General features: G+C 43.2%; 1 protein-coding gene across 5 annotated transcripts in view; it reads right to left on the bottom strand.

The window, feature by feature from the left end:
• Positions 1-19,918: 19,918 nt before the first annotated feature.
• Positions 19,919-23,723, bottom strand: part of UGP2 (UDP-glucose pyrophosphorylase 2) — a 72,509-nt gene continuing 68,704 nt past the window's right edge. For all 5 annotated transcript variants that reach the window (XM_077282504.1, XM_077282503.1, XM_077282502.1 and 2 more), the window contains 2 exons: positions 23,430-23,534; positions 19,919-20,291 (listed from right to left, as the gene is read on the bottom strand). In XM_077282504.1, coding sequence (XP_077138619.1) covers positions 20,184-20,291; positions 23,430-23,534 — 213 coding nt within the window. In that variant the 3' untranslated portion in view covers positions 19,919-20,183. The remainder of the gene's footprint in view (positions 20,292-23,429; positions 23,535-23,723) is intronic.

Genomic DNA, 23,723 nt, shown 5'->3' with positions numbered 1-23,723 from the left:
TCAACAAATGTAAAGAACATGGTACCACAACAAAGCTGCCAAGAGAGGGCCGCCCACAAAAAGCTCAGCCTGGGCAAGGAGGACATTAATCAGAAAGGGAGCACAGAGACCAAAGGTAACCCTGAAGGAGCTGCAGAGTTCCCAAGCAGAGACTGGAGATTCTGTCCATACGATCACAATCAGCCATACACTCCATAAAGGTGACACTTATGGAAGAGTGGGCAGAAAAAAAGCCTTTACCTACACATAAAAGTTGTAAGGCTAATTTTGAGTTTGCCAAAAGACATGTGGGAGACTCCCCAAACGTATGGAGGAAGGTGCTGTGGTCATATGACACCAAAATTGAACTTTTGGGCACCAAGGCAAACGCTAAGTCTGGCACCAAACCAACACAGCCCATAACTCCATGAACACCATATCCCTGGAGTAAAACATGATGGCAACATCTTGCTACTGGGATGTTTTTCTGTAGTAGTGACAGGGACAATGGTCTGAGCCGAGGGGAAGATGGATGGTGTGAAATACAGGGATGTTCCTGAGTAAATCCTGTTTCTGTCAATGATTTGAGACTGGGACGGAGGTTCACCTTCCAGCAAGACAATGACCCAAAGCACACCGCTAAAGCAACACTCGAGTGATTTAAGGGGAAAGGTGTAACTGTTTTGGAGTGGCCTAGTGAAAGCCCAGACCTTAATCCAATAATCCAATTGATAATCTGTGATCAGACTTGAAGATTGATGTTCACAAGAGGAAGCCATCTAACCTAAAGGAAAAGGAGCAGTTTTGCCTTGAGGAATGGGCAAAAATCCCAGTGATGAGGTGGAAAGCTCATAGAGACTTATTCATAGCGACCTGAAGCTGTAATTGCTGCAGAAGGAGGCTCTACAAAGTACTGACTTTAGGGGGTGAATAGTTCTGCACACTGACGGTTTCAGTAATGTCCTATTTGATTTTCTTTTTATTGTGAAGCAAACAAATATTCACAGTTATAGGCATGTTCTTTACATGAACTGATGCAAATTCTAAAAAAAAAAAAAAACCCAGTGAAATCCAGGTTGTGAGACAGCAATTCCTGGCATATTGTCAGCCCTTGGCATAGGATCCCTTCTACCAGTCACCAATCACTAATGTTCACACGTTTAAATACTTGTTTTCTACTTTATATTTATTTTTCTTATATGTATATTCTGCGCCTATTTGTTACGGTTTTTAACTTTTCCATATTTAGAGCACCCGGGAAATACAGGTGCTATTTATTAAATAAGTAATAGTAATAATATAAAAGTGGGTCATGTTGTAGACTTTGAGAGAGGACGAATAGAATCTGCAAAAACAGAATTGTGTTTATAAAATTCATATGCAAGAACGAGATGACAGCAAAAGTTGACATCTACCTGACAAGGCAGCTCTCAAGAACTGACACTACGGCCAGGGGAAATAATGTCATGATTAGTTTTTTTTCTAGTGCGTGGAAACCATGAAACAGTGTCAAACTCAAGACCTGTCCAACTACACACAATTCCAAGCATTTTTTTTTTTTTAAAACGTGTGTATGTGTGCATATGTAGTGCGGGGAGGTGGCGGAGGCACTCGTCTCCTTTTATGCCCGGCATGCTTCATGAAAGTGTATGTCCTCGCAGGGTGCAGTGAGGAGCCTTGCCTGGCAGCCGGTGGTGTGGCCACTCTGTCTCGTCAGTCACATCAGGATCTCGCTATTCCCTTGTCCCTTAGTCTCCTTTTCTGGTAGTTCACCCAAGTGGCAGCACTGCTCACACAACACTTTCTATTTGCACCAATCCCTATCTAACTAACTACAGGAAGCAGTCACTAGCCCTAACTCTAAACGCCTCCCACTATGGACTAGTCCCAAACATTGCACTGACCGGGACCTCTCTGAATAACTCTGAGATCTTGCACTGTTCTGGCCCATCGTACTGTATGCTCTTATGTGAGAGTATATATATATTTTACACACACATAGTGCAGTATACTGGGGATACATGTGTATAACTCGCATATGGAAACCAAACCTGGTGCAGAAGTAGATAGAGGAGGACTTGTACCTCATCACTACCCAAACTATTTTACCCAATGGCTGGAATTATTTGTCCCTACACCTCGGTAAGGAATATTCACACCAACATCCACATAGGTGAAGTTTTTGTATCTTTATCTATAGACCAGATAAGTTACATAATGAGGGGCCACTGGGCCATAACTTGTGCTGAGGATAGGTTTGGTGTTCAGCTTTGGTCGTGCTGTCTAGCGCAGTGGTCAGTGACTTAGAAAAGTGTGGATGCACCGCAGGACTGTGCACAGAGCTATGGAGAAAAATATATTCACCTTAAAGGGGTTTTCTGGTTACTGGAAAAATCTGTCCAACAGCTGCGTTTTTTTTTTTTTGTTTTTTTTAGAGAAACTGTTCTTTACTCCCTCTCCGCAGTGTCAGACCGTCTCTTTCCCATATCAAGTACTACTATACAAGTTCTGTGCAGTGAAATGGGTCTGTACCTGTATGTACAAGGGACAGGGTGCTCACCGAGAAAAACACATGATAATAGTTCATGAAAAAGAGAAAAAGATGAGGACACTCACCACTCCTGTTAAAAGACTTATTTCAACTGTTAAAAACCTTGGAGCTGGGGCGAAGTGTGGAGAGCAGGATGAACGGACAACGGCCGTTTCACACAGGAAATGACGTGAGAGCCATTTTAAAGTCCCATACCTGAAAGGTGTCAATGGGAACAACCTCCTCTATTATCCCATAAGGTGGATGAGAACTCCAGACAATTTAACCTTCAAGCATTAAACAAACAAACATACAGAAAAAAAACACCAAAACATACAATTATGAAAAGCAGACATGTCCAACTTATCATTAAAACCCAGCTTTCGTGCACATGATCCATCTAAGTTCCCTCATCAAGAGTGACTTATGCAGATTCCCACCCCGTGCTGATAGCCTCACCCTTTCCAACCCAGCAAAGTGCATTACCTCTGGGTTCCCTCCATGGACTTCTTTAATATGCTGCATCAAACGTGGTGTGCCTTTGCCTGTGGAAACAGATTTAAAGTGCTCCCTGAACCTGACAACTAATGTAATAGAATCTGCAGGGACAGAAGACCCTACTCAAAAAGTTAAAAAATAATTACATTCCTTTTTACGTTGTCAGGAAGAAGACACAGAAGTTTTTTCTCGAATATCCCCAAAAACCTTACTGGTATTTTCTACCAAAACTACATAAGTCATTATAATGACTAACTATAATTTAGGGTGAAGAGTCCCTCACTGGACCCTTATCCTATCCCATTATATGGACTGGCTCCTGTGCCCGTTGCTTAAAGATATTTTGTTCTGTGATGGATATGGGCGAACTATGCACTCTCCATGGTTTTTCTTGGCAGGAAGACTGTTCTAGCATCCATCGACGTAGAACGTCTATATACCAGGATCATACAGGACAAGGGTATTGAGGCAATACGGCCTATCCTGTCCAATCTGGAAAAAACAACGGCTTTGTAGATTTTGCCTATGAAGCAGTTCATCCCATTTTCCATACTTCTCCCCAGCTCCATGTTTTTTAACAGATGCCACCTTCCTTTTTTCTCATTTTCATGAAAAAAATAGAATTAGACTTACCGGTAATTCGGTTTCTAATAACCCACAACGACAGCACCACAGGAGGATGACGCCTCTACCTAATGGGGACAGGAATCACAGAGGTCAAACAGCCCCTTCCAGATCCTCTCTCCAGTGTTATTACAAAGGACCACAAGAGTACGAATGCTTCAAATTATATTTATTATCACTCGATATCAAATAATGTACTATGTAATTGAGCAAAAGGGAGGGAATTGCCCGTGCTGTTGTGGTGGGTCATTAGAAACCAAATTCTAAGTTTAATGTTTAGGGAGGGACAATAGAACTTTTCTCCCAAAGGACCGTAAATAAACGTCAAGTCAAATTTGTAATGTTTGGAATAGGTATGGACTGAGGACCAGGTAGCAGATCTGCTCGATGGAAGCACTGACTTTCTCAGCTCAGGAGACCGATACCGCCCTAGTGGCGTGAGCCGTAAGTTTCTCTGGAAGTGAGAGTTTGTTGATCTGGTATGCCTCAATAATTGCTTTTTTTATCCAGTTGACCATCTTGCTTTTAGAAGACTCTTGCGCTTTATTCTGTCCAGAAAGCCGGATAAAGAGATGTTGGTCTTTTTTCCACATCTGCATTTCTTGGAGATAATGAAGAACCACCCTTCGTTCATCCAGAGTATGGAATTCTTCTCCTTGTTTGCTGGATTCTGGCAGAAGGAGGAAAAAATCTCTTGAGATCCGTGGTAGTCCGAGATCACTTTGGGTAGGAATGATGGGTCAAGATGAAGAATGAGTTGGTCTTCCAGGATTCTTAAAGGCCCCGTCTCACATAGCGAGATCGCTAGCGAGATCGCTGCTGAGTCACAAGTTTTGTGACGCAACAGCGACCTCCGTAGCGATCTCGCTATGTGTGACACGTACCAGCGATCAGGCCCCTGCTGTGAGATCGCTGGTCGTGTCGGAATGGCCTGGACCTTTTTTCGGTCGTTGAGGCCCCGCTGACATCGCTGAATCGGTGTGTGTGACACCGATCCAGCGATGTCTTCACTGGTAACCAGGGTAAACATCGGGTTACTAAGCGCAGGGCCGCGCTTAGTAACCCGATGTTTACCCTGGTTACCAGCGTAAATGTAAAAAAAAACAAACAATACATACTCGCCTTCTGATGTCCGTCAGGTCCCTTGCCGTCTGCTTCCTGCTCTGACTGACTGCCGGCCGTACAGTGAGAAGTGAGAGCACAGCAGTGACGTCACCGCTGCGCCCTGCTCTCAGTGTACGGCGGCTCAGTCAGAGCAGGAAGCAGACGGCAAGGGACCTGGACACCGAAAGGCGAGTATGTACTGTTTGTTTTTTTTGGTAACCAGGGTAAACATCGGGTTACTAAGCGCGGCCCTGCGCTTAGTAACCCGATGTTTACCCTGGTTACCCGGGTGCTGCAGGGGGACTTCGGCATCGTTGAAGACAGTTTCAACGATGCCGAAGTCGTTCCCCTGATCGTTGGTCGCTGGAGAGAGCTGTCTGTGTGACAGCTCCCCAGCGACCACACAGCGACTTACCAACGATCACGGCCAGGTCGTATCGCTGGTCGTGATCATTGGTAAATCGCTTAGTGAGACGGGGCCTTAAGTATGGTTTGTTAATTGAGAGGGCTTGCAGCTCAGCCGCTCTTCTGGCTGTAGTGATTGCTAAAAGGAAGGCTGTCTTCCAGGCCAGTCTTTCCAACTTTATTGATGATACAAGCTCAAATAGTGGAAGCATTAGCCCTTTAAGGACAATATTAAGGTCCCAGGAGGGGGACTAGGTTGATCACTCTAGGAGAAAGGCCGGCAGCTGCTATCATTAATCTCTGTACCCAACGATGGAAGGCCAGGCTTTGGTCAAAATAGGAATTCAATGCTGCCACCTGAACCTTGAGGGTATAGGTTTGAGACCCTATTCCAGGCCTTTTTTTGAAGGAAATTGAGGATCTGAGCAGTTGCTCAGTTGCTGGAGATCTGGATGCTCAGGCACACACCATGATACGAAAGTCTTCTATATCTTGTGATATATGATGTTTGTTACTGGCTTCCTACTTTTTGGATATACAAAAAAAGGTTGCACTCTTTCGTGCTAAAGCATGTCAATGTGAAATATATGAAATATAAATAGCAATATGGCTTCTGAATATTAGGGGAAAAAAATGAGACTCTTTGCACATAATTTGGCCAAATCATGCCTGCCCATCAACCAACGTAAAGGTGGCCTCAAAAAACTGCTGGGTCCCTACGTATATGAATACCTCTCTTAGGCTGATGTCTGAATTCCTGGGTGAATGTGGACACCTCTCTCAGTAATACACCTCTCTCAGTAATGCCTGCATTTATGGGTAGGTAGAAACCTGCTGTAACTAAAATAATCACATGTTGAAGGGCAGAGTGCTCGGTCAGTGAGCTAACATACAAAAAACTTACTGGCACATCCAAACTAGTATGAATAGGTGCATACCAGGAGGAGCTACCTCCATATACAATATACAAGAAAAGTTGCACTCTATCGTGCTAAAGCATGTCAATATTAAATATGAATAGCAACACGGCTTCTGAATATTAGGAAAAACGCTTTACATATAATTTGGCCAAATCATGCCTGCCCATCAAGGTGGTCTCAAAAACGTTATGGGTCCCAAAGTATATGAATACATCTCTTAGGCTGATGTCGGAATTCCGACATCAGCCTAAGGCTAAGTTCACATTAGCGTTCCGCTTTGCGGAGGGCTGCGTACTTCCTCCGTCAACTTCTGCAAAGCCCCTGAACGCTAATGTGAACTTAGTCTAAGAGAGGTATTCATATACGTAGGGACCCATCAGTTTTTTGAGACCACCTTGACGTTGGTTGATGGGCAGGCTTATCTTTGATCTTAACTGGATTGGTTTTTCTTTGGGTAAAAAGAAGGTCTGTGAGAATCCAGCAGAACTCCTAGGAACGTCTTTGTCCTGGAGAGAACCATGTCTGATTTTTTTTGGGGGGGGTTCACCAGCCATCCCAAGGATGTTAAAATCTGTTTGTAGATGCTGCTGAAGTAATGGTATAGAGGAGGTCACAAACAGGAAGTCATTGAGGTATGGTATTATGCAAATATTCTGTCTTCTAATGTAAGCCATGACTTCTGCCATAATCTTTGTGAAGATTCGCGGCACTGATGATATCTCAAATGGAAGAACATTGAACATTGAATTGATAGTGACCTGTCTCCCTAGGGCAACCGCGAACCTCAAGAACTTCCAATAGATTGAGTGAATGGGGACGCGATAATACGCGTCTTTGGAGTGGATTGTTGCCATGGTGAAGTCTTGTCCTATCAGGGGAACTGCCGATCTGATGGACTCTATCTTGAATCTTCTGTATGCAATGTAACAGTTTAGGGGTTTCAGGATTATTATGATCTGGTGGACCCCAATTTTTATTTTTTTTTTAATAAGAAGTAGTAGGGAATAGTGAAAGTAGGGACTATTGGCAGTTTTTTTTTTCTATTTCTGGAACAAAGGAGATTACCCTGAGTAGAGCGGGCTTTCCAGGCTGGATACTAAGGCTCCCTGAAGTCTTGGAAAGGAGAGTTGGATTATCTTTACTCTCTGTGGAGGATAGGAGGAAAATTCTATATTTACTCCTTGGACTGATTTTAGGGTCCATGGGTTTGTGCACATTTGGAGGCATTAAGGAAGGAATCCAGAGATGCGAACCCCCTACCTTCCTGGCGTCATGGTTTTTTCTCACACTGGCCTTGGGGGAGAAGTTAATTTCTGCCCCGCCAACATTTTGGATAACCACCTGCCTGATTTTCCTTTTCCTCTGTACTGAGGTTATTGTTCCTGGGTATGCTGAAAGAATCTTTTCCTCGAGCTTCTAGGTTCACTCAGGGCCGTTTTCTTGTCTGAGGCCTTCTCTAATAGGTGGTTGAAAGCTTAACCAGAGTGCGCGCGTCTCACAGAATTTGATAAGACTGACGATCTCGCTGCCACCCTCACTGATTCTGCCGAAGCATCTATCAGAAATCTCGTGGCTTTCTGGAGTAGAGGTAAAGATACTAAAATCTCTTCTCTGGGAGTACCCATAGAAAGATGTTCTAGTTGAATAAGACAACGGGACATTGATAATGCTAAGCACATAGAGACGGCGTTTGTGTTCAGCAGGGCTGCTGAAGTCTCCCAAGATTTTGTTCGAAGTTCATCTTTTTGTGTTGTAATGGATCCTTCAGCTGGGAGGAATCCTCGAATGGCAAGGTAGTCTAATGGGAATCTCCAGAGAAGGTTGCACGAGTGTCCAATTTATCCAAGACTATGTCCAGGATGTTCTTTGATGATTTTCACAGTACATTCTTGACATAGGGGTTTCCCTTGGGACGTCAGGGTTTTTTTTTTTGCACAAATTGCACACTTGTGGCTAGCTGTTTTTGATTTACTCATAAAAAGTCACCTGGTGTTTGACGTCACTTCCAGTGCGGGACAAGCCGAAAGAATCAGCCCGGTGACTTCCCAGTTCCAACAAAGATCATGAGGAGGGGGAGGAAATGGGCTGGAGAGCTCAGAAAGGCCTCCAGCATGAAGAACACCCCCAGACCTTACCCGAAGGTGCAGACTGGAAGGGGAGTCCTGAGTCCATCTAGCAGACAGGAGCAGCGTCTGGAGAGGAGAGGTAAGCCCAATCGATCTTCTGCCCAGCTAGCTAATCTTCCCCCCTCTGTTTTCTGCTGCCGATACAGACCACCCAGGATGACCTTTTCATCCCAATAGGAGCAGGAAAAAACACTGGAGAGAGGATGTGGGAGGGGCTATTTGACCTCTGTTTCCTGTCCCTATTAGGGTGAGGTGACATCCTCCTGTGGTGCAGTCATGGGGGGAGTTATTGGAGAAAAAAATGTCACCTCGTCCATCAACTTCAAATTTTTCTATACATGGCCCATTGTCCCAACCAAATTTGAGACTCTTCTGATAGACCATTGTTCCTTAATATATGGCCTTTCAACTGGTACAAAACTACAACTTCCAGTATGACCAAACACTCACAGGAAACTGTGCGGCCATGACAGTAATGGGCCTTTGGGGGCCACATCCTAGCTAGGTTATGTTCACACTACCAGCTGGACTTCCGTTTATAAGGAAATCCACAAAACTGCCAGATCCAAACTAGACTAGATACCACTGGTGCTCATCAAACCCTATTGACTAATATTGTTGGGTTTCGTTGTGGTCACCATAGATGACAATTCTTTACAGCAAATGTGACAAAAATGCCAATCATGGCTTACAACAAAGCATCTGACGCTGTGCGAACAGTGCCTTAGACTGGTGGACCTCTGCTGCTTGTAAGTGTCTCAATGCTAGACTAGAAGACCATTTATTATTATCTGAAGCATTGTGAAGTATCACCACAGAGCAATATTCTACAAAAGAGGAGCTGAAACAGTATTGAAAAGACTTGGCATTTGTTGGCTGGATACTTATAAATGTAAGACAATCACATTAATTAAAATATTGACTTCACACAATATGTCCACTGGGGTCATAAAAAGCTGTCAGTACATTTTCCAGAAACATGCATTATTAAAACTTCCGCCTCCGCATTCTCGGCAGCTCCTACTGTGCCTTGTTACCTTTTGGACACTTTTATAAATGAAGCTGACATGTTTAACAAAAGAAAATTAAAATGTCAGGTAAAGAAAAAGCAGAAGGAGCAGAACAAGTCCAACAACATTAACAGCCCAGTGCACGTAGTGACAGTCCTCACCGAGTGTGAAAGGGAACAGATGGAAAAAAAAAATACTGTATTGCTGGAACTTTTTTTAGTTTAACTTTTTTTTTTCATTTGTGCTTTTCCCATAGTGCAGACATGCTTCATTATCATTGCATGCGGCACATGGATTTGTTGTGATTCCCAGTAACTTTTCAAAACAGCAGTGTTTGGTGCTTTTATTGGTTTATCACTTTCTTGTTTCTTTCCATGGGTGAAAAAAAGTCCTTCAAACACTGAAAGAACTTACATGCTGCAGATTTCTCAAATTATCAGAGAAAAAAAATCTAATTTGTTCATGAGCTTTTTGAAATATCCTAGCTTTTACTGGTACCGTAAAAAGCTAATTTTAATTTACATACAAAAGCAGCAAAAACGCTACATGTGAACACAGCCTTATACTGGAAACGAACACAGAAATAGGTCTTGTTCAGACATTGCAGATTCCACACAAACAATGCACAGCAAGTTTATAGTTTTTAATTGGATTTTACAAAAATCCACAGCGGCATCTCACAAAATTAGAATATAATCAAAAAGTTAATTTATTTCAGTTATTCAATATAAGTGAAACTCATATATTGTATAGAGTCATTACAAACAGAGTGATCCATTTCAAGTGTTTGTTTCCGTTAATGTTGATGATTATGGCTTACAGCCAAAGAAATTAAATCATACACTTCTCCTGATATCACGCCTGCCTTTTTAGAAAACACCAGTGATTGTCTTACCGCTGTCTCTAACATCATGTCCTCCCTTTATCTGAAACTGAACCTGTCAAAAACTGAACTCCTCGTGTTCTCTCCCTCTACTAACCTACCTTTGCCTGACATTGCCATCTCCGTGTGCGGTTTAATCATTACTCCAAAGCAACATGCCCGCTGCCATGGGGTCATACTTGATTCTGAGCTTTCATTCACCCCCCACATCCGATCACTGGCTCGCTCTGCTTATCTGCATCTCAAAAACATTTCTGCAATTTGACCTTTTCTTACTTTCGACTCTGCAAAAACTCTTACTGTCTCACTTAAGGTACCGTCACATTAAGCGACGCTGCAGCGATAGCGACAACGATGCCGATCGCTGCAGCGTAGCTGTTTGATCGCTGGAGAGCTGTCACACAGACCGCTCTCCAGCGACCAACGATGCCGAGGTCCCCGGGTAACCAGGGTAAACATCGGGTTGCTAAGCGCAGGGCCGCGCTTAGTAACCCGATGTTTACCCTGGTTACCAGCGTAAAAGTAAAAAAAACAAACAGTACATGCTCACCTGCGCGTCCCCCAGCGTCTGCTTCCTGACACTGACTGAGCTCCGGCCCTAACAGCACAGCGGTGACGTCACCGCTGTGCTTTCACTTTCACTTTAGGGCCGGATCTCAGTCAGAGCAGGAAGCAGACGCTGGGAGACGCGCAGGTGAGCATGTACTGTTTGTTTTTTTTACTTTTACGCTGGTAACCAGGGTAAACATCGGGTTACTAAGCGCGGCCCTGCGCTTAGTAACCCGATGTTTACCCTGGTTACCAGTGTAAAACATCGCTGGGTATCGTTGCTTTTGCTGTCAAACACAACGATACACGGCGATTGGACGACCAAATAAAGTTCTGGACTTTATTCAGCGACCAGCGACATCACAGCAGGATCCTGATCGCTGCTGCGTGTCAAACGAAACTATATCGCTAGCGAGGACGCTGCAACGTCACGGATCGCTAGCGATATCGTTTAGTGTGACGGTACCTTTATTCATTCTCGTCTGGACTATTGTAACTCTCTACTAATCGGCCTCCCTCTTACCAAACTCTCCCCGCTCCAATCTGTCCTGAATGCTGCAGCCAGGATCATATTCCTCACCAACCGTTACACCGATGCCTCTACCTTGTGCCAGTCATTACACTGGCTACCCATCCACTCCAGAATCCAGTACAAAACTACTACCCTCATCCACAAAGCACTCCATGGCTCAGCACCACCCTACATCTCCTCTCTGGTCTCAGTCTACCACCCTACCCGTGCCCTCCGTTCTGCTAATGACCTCAGGTTAGCATCCTCAATAATCAGAACCTCCCATTCCCGTCTCCAAGACTGCCCACGTGCTGCGCCAATTGTTTGGAATGCACCACCTAGGTTAATACAATTAATCCCCAGAGTTTTAAGTGTGCCCTAAAAATGCATTTTTTCAGACTGGCCTACCGCCTCAACACATTAAACTAACTATCCCAGTGTGGCCCATTCACAAAAAAAAAAAAAAAACAATCCATAATCAGGTTCCTCGCCTCATGTTCTCATACACTTTATGCAGTTAATAGCCCTCTGTGTCTGTACTGTTACATACTTAGGCTGTTAACTGGTTCATGCAGCTTTACATGAACACCTGAGCCTTACACTATGGCTGGTCCAAATAACTAAAGCAATTGTTACCATCCACCTCTCGTGTCTCCCCTTTTCCTCATAGATTGTAACCTTGCGAGCAGGGCCCTCACTCCTCTTGGTGTCTGTTTTGATCTGTGTTTATTGTTATGCTGTAATGTCTATTGTCTGTACAAGTCCCCTCTATAATGTAAAGTGCTGTGGAATGTTGGCGCTACATAAAATTATTATTATTATTATTATTATGAATGAAAACCGAAAATTCATTATCTCAGTAAATTAGAATACTTTACAACACCAGCTTGAAAAATGATTTTAAAATCCGAAATGTTGGCGTACTGAAATGTATGTTCAGTAAATGCACTTAATACTTGGTCGGGGATCCTTTTGCATCAATTACTGCATCAATGCGGCGTGGCATAGAGGCAATCAGCCTGTGGCACTGCTGAGGGGTTATGGAAGCCCAGGTTGCTTTGATAGCAGCCTTTAGCTAGTCTGCATATGAGTTTCACTTTTTGTATTGAAGAGCTGAAATAAATTAACTTTTTGATGATATTTAATTTTGTGAGAAGCACCTGTATATTCCAGATATTACCCTCTGCGATGTGAACAGTGAAATCAGCAGCAAAATCTCCACAAGCCAATTAAGTATAGAACGGCTATTTAGTAGTTGTGAAACATTCCACTATCTTTTTCTATATTAGGGTACCGTCACACAGTACCATTTTAATCGCTACGACGGCACGATCCGTGACGTCGCAGCGATCGTATGATTATCGCTCCAGCGTCGTAGACTGCGGTCACACGTTGCAATCACGGCGCTGGAGCGATGCCGAAGTCCCCGGTAACCAGGGTAAACATCGGGTTACTAAGCGCAGGGCCGCGCTTAGTAACCCGATGTTTACCCTGGTTACCAGCGTAAACGTAAAAAAAACAAACAGTACATACTTACATTCCGGTGTCTGTCCCCGGCGTTCTGCTTCTCTCCACTGTGTAAGCGCCATAGCCGGAAAGCAGAGCGGTGACGTCAGACGTCACCGCTGTGCTCGCTTTCCGGCTATGGCGCTCACACAGTGCAGAGAAGCTGAGACACCGGAGGACAGACACCGGAATGTAAGTATGTACTGTTTGTTTTTTTTACGTTTACGGCTGGTAACCACGGTAAACATCGGGTTACTAAGCGCGGCCCTGCGCTTAGTTACCCGATGTTTACCCTGGTTACAAGCGAACACATCGCTGGATCGCTGTCACACACAACGATCCAGCGATGTCAGCGGGTGATCAAGCGACGAAAGAAAGTTCCATACGATCTGCTACGACGTACGATTCTCAGCAGGATCCCTGATCGCTGCTGCGTGTCAGACACTGCGATATCGTAACGATATCGCTAGAACGTCACGAATCGTACCGTCGTAGCGATCAAAATGGTACTGTGTGACAGTACCCTAAGAGTACGTTTAGTCACAATTATTATAATAGCACCATTTATTCCATGTCGCTTTACATGTGAAAAGGGGGTGTACATAATAAACAAGTACAATAATCAACAATAAAAGTCACAACTGGTACAGGAGGAGTGAGGACCCTGCCCACGAGGGCTCACAATCTACAAGGGATGGGTGAGAATACAGTAGGTGAGGGGAGAGCTGGTCGTGCGCAGGAGAAATTTAGTATGCGATTGTGGAAAGGGGACATAAGAGGTGAGTAGAGAGGGAGATCTTGTGAGGATCAGAGGTTGTGAGACGCGGTCACAGATCAATGGAGGAGACAGATTACCGTATGATGAGTACGTGTGGTATACTAAAGCCATCCAGAACCTGTGTTGCTCTTCACAAGTCTGTTTTTTTCCTGCAGCACAGATGAAAAGGGCCAATACAAAAACCATACAGAACATGGACGGCATCAATGTTTAACATTGCAACGTGTAGGGGAAGCTTTGTCATTTATTTCTTTATCTGTGAGAAACCACTGATGGTACACACAAGTACTGGACCTGTGCGCAATCCACACCAGATACTGGATGATCGTCCCAAAATTTGTACAAATATGGGGGGGATTAACTAACAAGGCTTGGATATCACCGACTCTGCTGGCTGAAGTCAGTGCTACCAAAATCACTGTCTTCGAGGTAAGAATTTTAAAAGAGGAGACCTCTAATGGGTCAAAGAGGAGGGGGTGGGGGTTAAAGCTTCCAGCACCAAATTCAGATCCCAAGATGGAATCTTTGGACTAGGAACAAGTCTTGAGCTATCACATGCTAAAGTGGATGCTAAACTTCAAGAAAACCATCTCTGGATCAACTCCTTAATGACCAGAGGTATAACTGCATTTTCATTTTTTTGCTCCCCTTCTTCCCAGAGCCATAACTTGTTTTTATTTTTTTTTAGTCAATATGGCCATGTGAGGGCTTGTTTTTTGCTGGACGAGTTGTACTTTTGAACAGCACTATTGGTTGGAACATATTGTGTACTGGGAAACAAATTTCAAAAAATGTGCAATCCCACAGTTGCATTTTTTTTTTTTTTACCATGTCCACTAAATGCTAAAACTGATCAGCCATTATGATTCTCCAGGTCATTACGAGTTCATAGACACCAAACATGTCTAAGTTCTTTTTTTCAAGTGGTAAAAAAAAAAAAGAATCCGAGGTTTGTTTAAAATAAAAAAAATAACACCATTTTCCGATACCTGTAGCGTCTCCATTTTAAGTGATTTGGGGCTTGGGTGATAATATTTTTTAAAACTGTTTTTCTTTTTGCATTCTTCAATAGTCTCCATGAGAGACTAGAAGTTGCAGTTGTCTGATCAGCTCTGCTACATACAGGTGATGATCAGATCGCCTGTATGTAACAGAAATGCTCACTTGCTATGAGCGCCGACCACCGGATGGCGCTCATAGGAATCTGGTTATGACAACCATAGAGGACTGCTGGAGACTTCTGGTTGTCATGCCGACCCATCGGTGACCCGCAGGGTCACCAAACTGCTTCTGGTAAGCGCAAGTTAAATGCCGCTATCAGAGATTGAAAGCATTTAACTAGGATTGCGATTCCACTCGCAGCTATTGCGGACACGTAAAGTGTGTGTGTGTGTGTGTGTGTGTGTGTGTGTGTGTGTGTGTGTGTGTGTGTGTGTGTGTATGTGTGTGTATATCAGCTGTCATGTGAACGGAAAGGTGCAGGCTCAGCGCCATAGCCCACATCAAACAGGGGAAGTCCAACATCTGCATGCAATTACATCCGATGTTGGAAAGGGGTTAATAGTGACCCTTCAAAATCCAGGCCGTCAAGTGAAGCCCCGCTGGACCATGGATGAGTAGATCCAGGATCTCTCAAAGATCAATAGATCGTAGATCAACATTAGCCTCTCCCATGAAAACCACGGTCTTTTGGGGCAGAATGGGGCTATCAAGGGAGGACCAGGCGACAATAACCCTATCTTCCTTAGTACTGCTGGGATCAGCATTACTGGTGGAAAGGCATAGGCTAGATTGAAGTTCCATGTAATCTTGAAGGCATCTGCTGCGTGAGTTTTTTTTCCCTGAGATTTAACTAGCAGACTTTTTTTTTACCTTCCTGCTACACGTGATTCCGAACAAATCTATACTGAGAAGGCCCCATAAATGTACTATTTGTTGAACAACTAACAGACTCATGTCCCATTCCCCCGGTCTCAGATTGAGACTTGGGAAAAAATGATAGAGCAGACTTCCTCTTTATGTGAAACGCTGTTAATAACGAGAGGCCTTTATGACAACTGGAAATTTTCCTTTGTTGCCGACACCATGAAGCAAGATCTTGTCCCGATTGTTGATGTGAGCCACAGCTGTTCGATTGTCTGACAGGACACGGACATGCAGAACTCTAGACAGAAGAGAGAAATATCTTCACTGCCAGAAGTTCTTTCATTTTGGAGGAACTCCCCTTCTAGTGTTCTGACCAAACACCCTGAACTACACAGTCTCTCCCATCCACTTGGGCAAAACTCAGTCTCTAGCAATTAGAACCCGATTTAAATGAGTTACCAGCCAACAGCTTCGCCCTCCACTTCAGAACCCCCTGGAAGTGAAGTTACCACTTCTGGGTCAGAAGTCACCGGCGTGCTCGCCATCAGGATGCCCCACACATGCGCAGACTTCTGTAGGAAGCGGTGTCTGGCAGACACATTGAATATCTCAGCTGCTCACATCGGCACAAGCCCCCACTGGACCTGTGGCAGCGCCTACAGGACACAACACCGGCGTTCCAAGCTCAGAGATGTTATTACAGGCAAAGGGGCCAGACCTGGGTAAGCCTCTTCTTCTATCCTTGTGCCCAATATTCAGAAATAGGTTCTCTCAAGGAAACCAACTGTTCTGGGGGAGAGGTTCAGCCCTTTTTATTCAGAAGGCTCCTGTGGACGGATCCCCTCTCTCCCGTGTGTTGTCATGGGGTGATAGAAACGCCAAGCTCACATTCACACGTTCAGTATTTTACCTCGGTATTTGTAAGCCAAAATCAGGAGGAAAAGTATAACAAATACAGAAGTGGTGTTGTGCCTCTATCACCCATTTGTGGTTTGGTCTTACAAATACTGAGGTAAAATACTGAACATGTGAATGTAGTCCAAAACGTGTGAAATCGACCTCAACAACGAAACACCTTGTACATCCAGCAATGGCCGCAAAAAAAAAATAAAAAAAAAAATCTGAATATGGCATTGTGAACAAGAGACATTTTTAAATCAGTAGGGTCTGGGTTCCTTGGTCTGCTGCTCACACAGCTGCTTTGGGTTTTTTTTTTCCCAAATATTCTCAATCACACTAGATGGAGGTATATTGCATTACTCTGCTCTTTCACCATAATAAACGTAATAGCAAGGAGCGTTACTCACGGACTTTCCCCTTCCCACCTCTCCGAGAGGCATTGTTGTCAAGATTCCAGTTTAATGAATAGGCCGGTGCCACACCTAATGTCACAGCACAGCTCTCATGATGTAATGACAAAATCTTTAAAAAAAACTATTACACACTATGGACAGAAACTGCCAGAGAAATGCGGAAATTAGACATACTGAATGTCACAATCTGCATCAATTGCAATGACATCAGCAGGTTCACACCTCAGCAGAGAAGTACGGTATGTAGACATTTCTTTGACCTCCAAGTAAAATTAAACGTAAAAAAAAACCAAATCACCTTTGTTACTTAAACCGGAGAAACACGAGTCAAAATTAGCCCAAGAAAATATAAAAAATATTGTTTATTGAAAATTAATGATCACCACTAAAATATACACAAAATGTACAATAGATAATAATTCACAAAGTTATGTGGGGTGACTAATCCATAGGTGCAACCAATATTCCAGGTATACAGAGAAGGACACTAATACCTCCATGTTCCATATACTGGACTTATTACACTGGTCAACAGCATTTTTGGTGCCAAAGATATTTCATCGAATTTAGGGTATTTTTGGGGTGCTGATTCTGAATATGTCATCCGTTTTGCCAGATTGGCTCAAGTTTTTGAGATTTTTGGTATCTTATTTATAGCACTTGTTGGTAAATGCGACGCATCATCTCATTAATTTCTTTGGATTAGTACTTGAACTGAGCAGTTCTCAATATAGTTTTGTGTTAATTAGTGTTCTAAAAGTTTGTTCATAGCTTGATTTTTGCACTAACTTTATGTTGTTGTCTGTTTTCCAGTGAAAAGCATGAACTCATCAAGAAGAAGTTGTCTTAACGATCCAGACTCATTCTGTTACATTTGTGGTGAATACACACTGCCAAAACATAGAAGAAACATAACAGACTTCGTAAAAAAAGTGTATTTTGCCTATTTTGGGGTTATGCTTGGGGACCAAGACAAGTTTTGGGCACCACACATAATTCGATACATGCTTTGCACACTATTACGAAAATGGAGCAAAGGACAAAGAAAAAGCTTCAAATTTGGTGTTCCAATGGTGTGGAGAGAGCCAAAAAATCATCATGATGACTGTTATTTATGGTAAACACAGGTACAGGCACATCTTCACAATGAGGGACAGGCCTTCTTGCAGATTCCATGTTACTCCCATTTTCGTTTCTTATGCTTATTGAATCCTTGCACTTGCACTGCACAGAAATAACAGTCATCATGATGATTTTTTGGCTCTCTCCACACCATTGGAACACCAAATTTGAAGCTTTTTCTTTGTCCTTTGCTCCATTTTCGTAATAATTCGATACATGCTTTGCACACTATGTGTGGTGCCCAAAACTTGTCTTGGTCCCCAAGCATAACCCCAAAATAGGCAAAATACACTTTTTTTTACGAAGTCTGTTATGTTTCTTCTATGTTTTGGCAGTGTGTATTCACCACAAATGTAACAGAATGAGTCTGGATCGTTAAGACAACTTCTTCTTGATGAGTTCATGCTTTTCACTGGAAAACAGACAACAACATAAAGTTAGTGCAAAAATCAAGCTATGAACAAACTTTTAGAACACTAATTAACACAAAACTATATTGAGAACTGCTCAGTTCAAGTACTAATCCAAAGAAATTAATGAGATGATGCGTCGCATTTACCAACAAGTGCTATAAATAAGATACCAAAAATTTCAAAAACTTGAGCCAATCTGGCAAAACTGATAGCATATTCAGAATCAGCACCCCAAAAATACCCCAAATTCATTAAAATATTTTGGACACCAGAAAAAAATTTTTTTTTTGTTGACCTGTGTTATTTATGGGTACGTACTAGGCACCCTTTGCTATGATTAGAGGTATTAGTGTCCTTCTCTGTATACCTGGAATATTGGTTGCACCTATGGATTAGTCACCCTACATAACTTTGTGAATTATTATCTACTATTGTACATTTTGTGTATATTTTAGTGGTGATCATTAATTTTCAATAAACAATATTTTTTAGATTTTCTTGGGCTAATTTTGACTCGTGTTTCTCCGGTTTAAATAACTTATGATTGAGTCGCCGTATGTAAAGTATTTATCTGACGCCTGTTTCTATATCACCTTCGTTACTGTTGCCGCTCCTCTGTTTTGCTGCAATCATCCCTCACTGTGCATCAGGGTTCCTCTTTTTTTTTTAACCTTTAAACCACCCTAAGCCTATTGATAAATTATTGAAGAGCAGTGGATCACCCCTTTAATCTCGATCTGATGTTGCTATTGACTTCAGCAGGGAGGAAGTAAAGAGCTAAAGAATTAATTTAAGTATCAAGAAAAGTAGGAGTAGAACTAAATGAAGCAAAGTAAAAAAAAAAAAAGGAAAAACATTGCCATGTTTTATTAAATGGAATATCTCATCAAAATAATTATGTATTGTTTAAATCAGGTTTTTGTATTACATATGATTTTTTTATTATTTGGTAATTTTTTTTTTTCATATCAATCTTTATTAAGATGGTGAAATTTTGACATTTTTACAAATGGAGCCATTTTAGACTCATGCTTGTTGTCCTTTCAGGTAAAGTTTACAGCAGTTTCCTAATCATCAGAGGCAGGATTTCAATGACAGGTAAAACCTCTATACACAGCTGATCACACAGAACCCACCATTCACAATAGGTCATATAGCGAACCCTCTCCTCACAGTGACGTCTGCACACACTCATTAGATGCTTCCATACAAACATCAGGGTGTGAATCTATCTATTGAGGCTAATGTACATGTGAATATCCTAAGAGCACAAAATAGGATTGTGCACATCTCCCCAGTGGCCAATGTGAAAACTAAGATTTCTAAATTTAATTTTTAATACAGATTTTTTAAAAATGCCATAAAATAAAAAAAAAAATAAAGAATTTAAACACAAACTTGATATGGTACATGTGCACATGGTGTCTTTATTGAGGCAGAATCTGCCTGAAAAAAGACACAGTGCGCACGGACACAAATAGGTAATATTCCGATGACACATTCCCTTTAATTGTTAAGTTACAAAATTAAATGTACATGGACAGATTTTTAAAGTAGATCACCAGAGGTGTGCATTAAATTGAAATTGGGCAAAGTTAATTCACAATTAGCTGACTGTAAATATTCCCAGGATATAAAAATGCAGTAACATTTTTAATTTTATTTATTTTTTTCACTTTTTTTTTTTGACATGCCAATTTCAAGCACTGAGATATATAAAGTCACATTTTATGAGATGTCACAAACTTCCAAAAAGTAAAGAAAAATAGTCGTACACAAGGTTAGGTTTGTCCTTTTATTTTTCACAATTCAGGACGGTATTGCACATTACCAGGGTATATTTATTTTATTACATTACTAGATATTTTATTTATTGCTTCCAAATAGAAGTTGGGCTTTTTCTTAAATAAAGACTACGGAGAACACAGAACTACAATACTGACAGAACAGTGGAGGGCACGGAGCTCAGATCAGCCAGGAACCAGCCATCCGTGAGAAGAGTTACTGTACAGAACGTGGAAAAAATAAGTCTGTGCGGCGAGGCGTTCAGTGATCCAGGATCCGAAGGTTTCCAGACACTATTTTGTTTTCTAATACTGCGCCCGGAGGGATGTCGATCCGGTCACCATGGTTCGCAATAATTATGACTGTGCCCTAGAGGAGAAGAAAGGAAATGTTATCGGCACCCCAAGATTGAAGCTTAGAACAGGTAGGAGTGGTGCTCATTAATAAGGTTTTAGTTTTGCAGGTTTGCAGGGATCATCTTTTTTCAATCTCCTTCCCAGATTCTGAAATCTCCACTTCCGTGTTTATTCAGACACAGATTCCAGCCCACTCTCTGTGATGGCACGTGACTAGCGATGTGAATGAAAGGGGCTGGCTGTGCGGCTCAGTTCAATAGCCAAGCCAGCCCCCTCGGTCTTTGCAATCCATGTGAAGATGGATAAAGTAAAAATTAAAAAAAAAAAAAAAACGTAGCCAGACCCCCGCCATGTTCGAGCACGTTATGGAGTTATTCTAAGGGGTTCGAGCACGGCAGAGGAACGGCCTGTAGCATTTGTTGTCCTCAGCGTCATATTCCTCCTTCTCAAAGAAAAAAAAAACACTTTCAAACCCTAAGGCTTTGTGCACACGTTGCGGATTTTGCTGCTGATCCGCAGCGGTTTTGATGCTGCGGATTCGCAGCTGTTTTCCATGAGTTTACAGTACCATGTGAACCTATGGAAAACAAAATCCGCAGTGCACATGCTGCGGAAAATAATGCGCATAAATGCTGCGTTGTTTATTCCGCAGCATGTCAATTCTTTGTGCGGATTCCGCAGCGGTTTACACCTGCTCCATAGTAGGAATCCGCAGGTGTAAAACCGCAGGTGGAATCGGCACAAAAAAAAACACGCATAAAATCTGCGGTAAATCCGCAGGTAAAACGCAGTGCTTTTTACCTGCGGATTTCTCAAAACAGGTGCGGAAAAATCCGCAGCGGTTCCATCTACATGTGCACATACCCTAAAGCAGATTTCAAGCCTTTTTTTTTTTTTCTTATATAGTGTAGCATAAAGTAAGAATAATAGAGAAACCCTTGTTTGCCGCTTGTATATCTGCCACGTCTAGGTTGCTTGCCATGCTGATCCTTTTTTGTCAGGTTGCAGCCCACACTCCCGATGCTTCTGAATTTAGAGAGGATGGTGGAGTCTCATCACTCTGTACATGTTTCTGCTGGATTCGCTCTGACGGAAGCAGTAATGGCTTAGCGACACGGAATACAGCTGAAGGCAGCTTCAATGTGTCTCCTTGCACCCTGCTTGTGATAGGTTTCTCCCTGTCAGCTTCCAAAAGCAAAAAGGGGGGGGCAGTGTGAAGTAGTATCTCATAAGACACACTGGAGGCTCTGTATACAGCACTTATGCAAGTCAGTGGGTGAATGGGGTTGTTAAAATTATGCAGCAAATCACTGTATGGATTTCCTTACTATAGCACTGCTCTCTTATTTAATGCAGAAATAATGACTTACAGCAAGGAGGGACATGGAGAAGAATCAGGAGGGTGGAGGTACATGGGGCAGAGAGAGGCCAGGCGGATACAGTTCACAAAGACTGAGCCCGTCTACACATCAGAGTACATACTGGACTGTTGGGTAGACTGGGAACCAGGACAAAACAGGAAAAATGTATGGATGTAACATTACTGCAGCTAGAATATTGCTGGTGGTTTTGCATTAAATGTGCAAAAATAGATGGACTGTCATAAAAAAAAAAAAAAAAAAAAAAAAGAGAAACTTCATTTCCCATTGTGAATTTGTAGTAAAAATATCACCTCTCCACTCACCTACCTGTGCAGCGCTGATATAAAATCCTCACATAACAAATGCATGCTATACACTCTACATACAGTGTCAGTCATCACCTGTCAAAAGCACATAGCCATTGGCTAAAATTACAACAAGTGGCCAATCCTGGCAGCTGAGCCCGCGGCTATGATGAAGTATGATTAGCACTGATCGCCCCTGTACACACAATGCAGCGTGTGGGCGGCACGAGAGGTTTTGCAGGTGAGAGCAGGAATTCAGCCGCCTTGTGATAAATGAGATCTTGGCAATGCCGGATTGTGAATCTGAAAATTTCCGAATGATAAAATATTTGCTATTGTGGATGCAAACAAAAATGTTCTACTGATGTATAAAAAAAAAAAAAGAAAAAAAAGTATACTCTAAGAAAATACAACTAGTAAAAAATCAGATTATTTCATTTTGATGCCTAAAGATGGTGCCACACACACAGTGTACCAGGACCGGTGCCACACACACAGTGTACCAGGACCGGTGCCACACACACAGTGTACCAGGACCGGTGCCACACACACAGTGTACCAGGACCGGTGCCACACACACACACAGAGTACCAGGACCGGTGCCACACACACAGTGTACCAGGACCGGTGCCACACACACACAGAGTACCAGGACCGGTGCCACACACACACACACACACACACACACAGAGTACCAGGACCGGTGCCACACACACAGTGTACCAGGACCGGTGCCACACACACACAGAGTACCAGGACCGGTGCCACACACACACAGAGTACCAGGACCGGTGCCACACACACACACACACAGAGTACCAGGACCGGTGCCACACATACAGTGTACCAGGACCGGTGCCACACACACAGAGTACCAGGACCGGTGCCACACACACACACAGAGTACCAGGACCGGTGCCACACACACACACACAGAGTATCAGGACCGGTGCCACACACACACACAGTACCAGGACCGGTGCCACACACACACACACAGAGTACCAGGACCGGTGCCACACACACACACACACACACACACACACACACACACACACACACACACACACACACACACACACACACACACACACACAGAGTATCAGGACCGGTGCCACACACACAGTGTACCAGGACCGGTGCCACACACACAGTGTACCAGGACCGGTGCCACACACACAGTGTACCAGGACCGGTGCCACACACACACACACACAGTATCAGGACCGGTGCCACACAGAGGTGTGAGATATTCCTACAGTTGTCGGATTACGTGGTTACTTTTTTACTGAACAGCTGTAATACGGCCCCAGTACAACAATGCTGAGCCTTAAACAATCACATCTTGTTTGCTTTCCAGCCTGTCATTTCGCCCCCATTGTCCTGAAGGAGCAATGTCACCATTTGTCATTATGGACGGCACAAAACATAACAATAGCACCTGACACGGTGATGAGAAATTGAGCCAGCCGGCGCCATACGCACCTTCAGTACTACATTTTTCCCAAAGGTCACGTCTCCAGACACAGTGAGATGATCCAGCTCCAGCATATCTGGAATACTCTCAAACCTCTTCAAGTAGTCCTGCACCTAAAATAAAGAAAGATGAAGTCACTGGGAGCGAATGTCACAGCATGGTGGAAATAACTCTCCGGCTTCAGGACGGAGCATGGCGATGCCAGACCAGATGTCATGTCTCCACCGCCCAGCGAAATGGAACATTTGTGGTGTCACAGCTGACAGCACGCGCCCGCAGGGGAGAAGTGACGGTCTGACAGG

This window comes from Ranitomeya variabilis, chromosome 2 (genome assembly GCF_051348905.1).
Source record: "Ranitomeya variabilis isolate aRanVar5 chromosome 2, aRanVar5.hap1, whole genome shotgun sequence".
NCBI classification, from domain to species: Eukaryota; Metazoa; Chordata; class Amphibia; order Anura; family Dendrobatidae; genus Ranitomeya; species Ranitomeya variabilis.
This window is presented reverse-complemented; position numbering and strand designations above follow the sequence as displayed.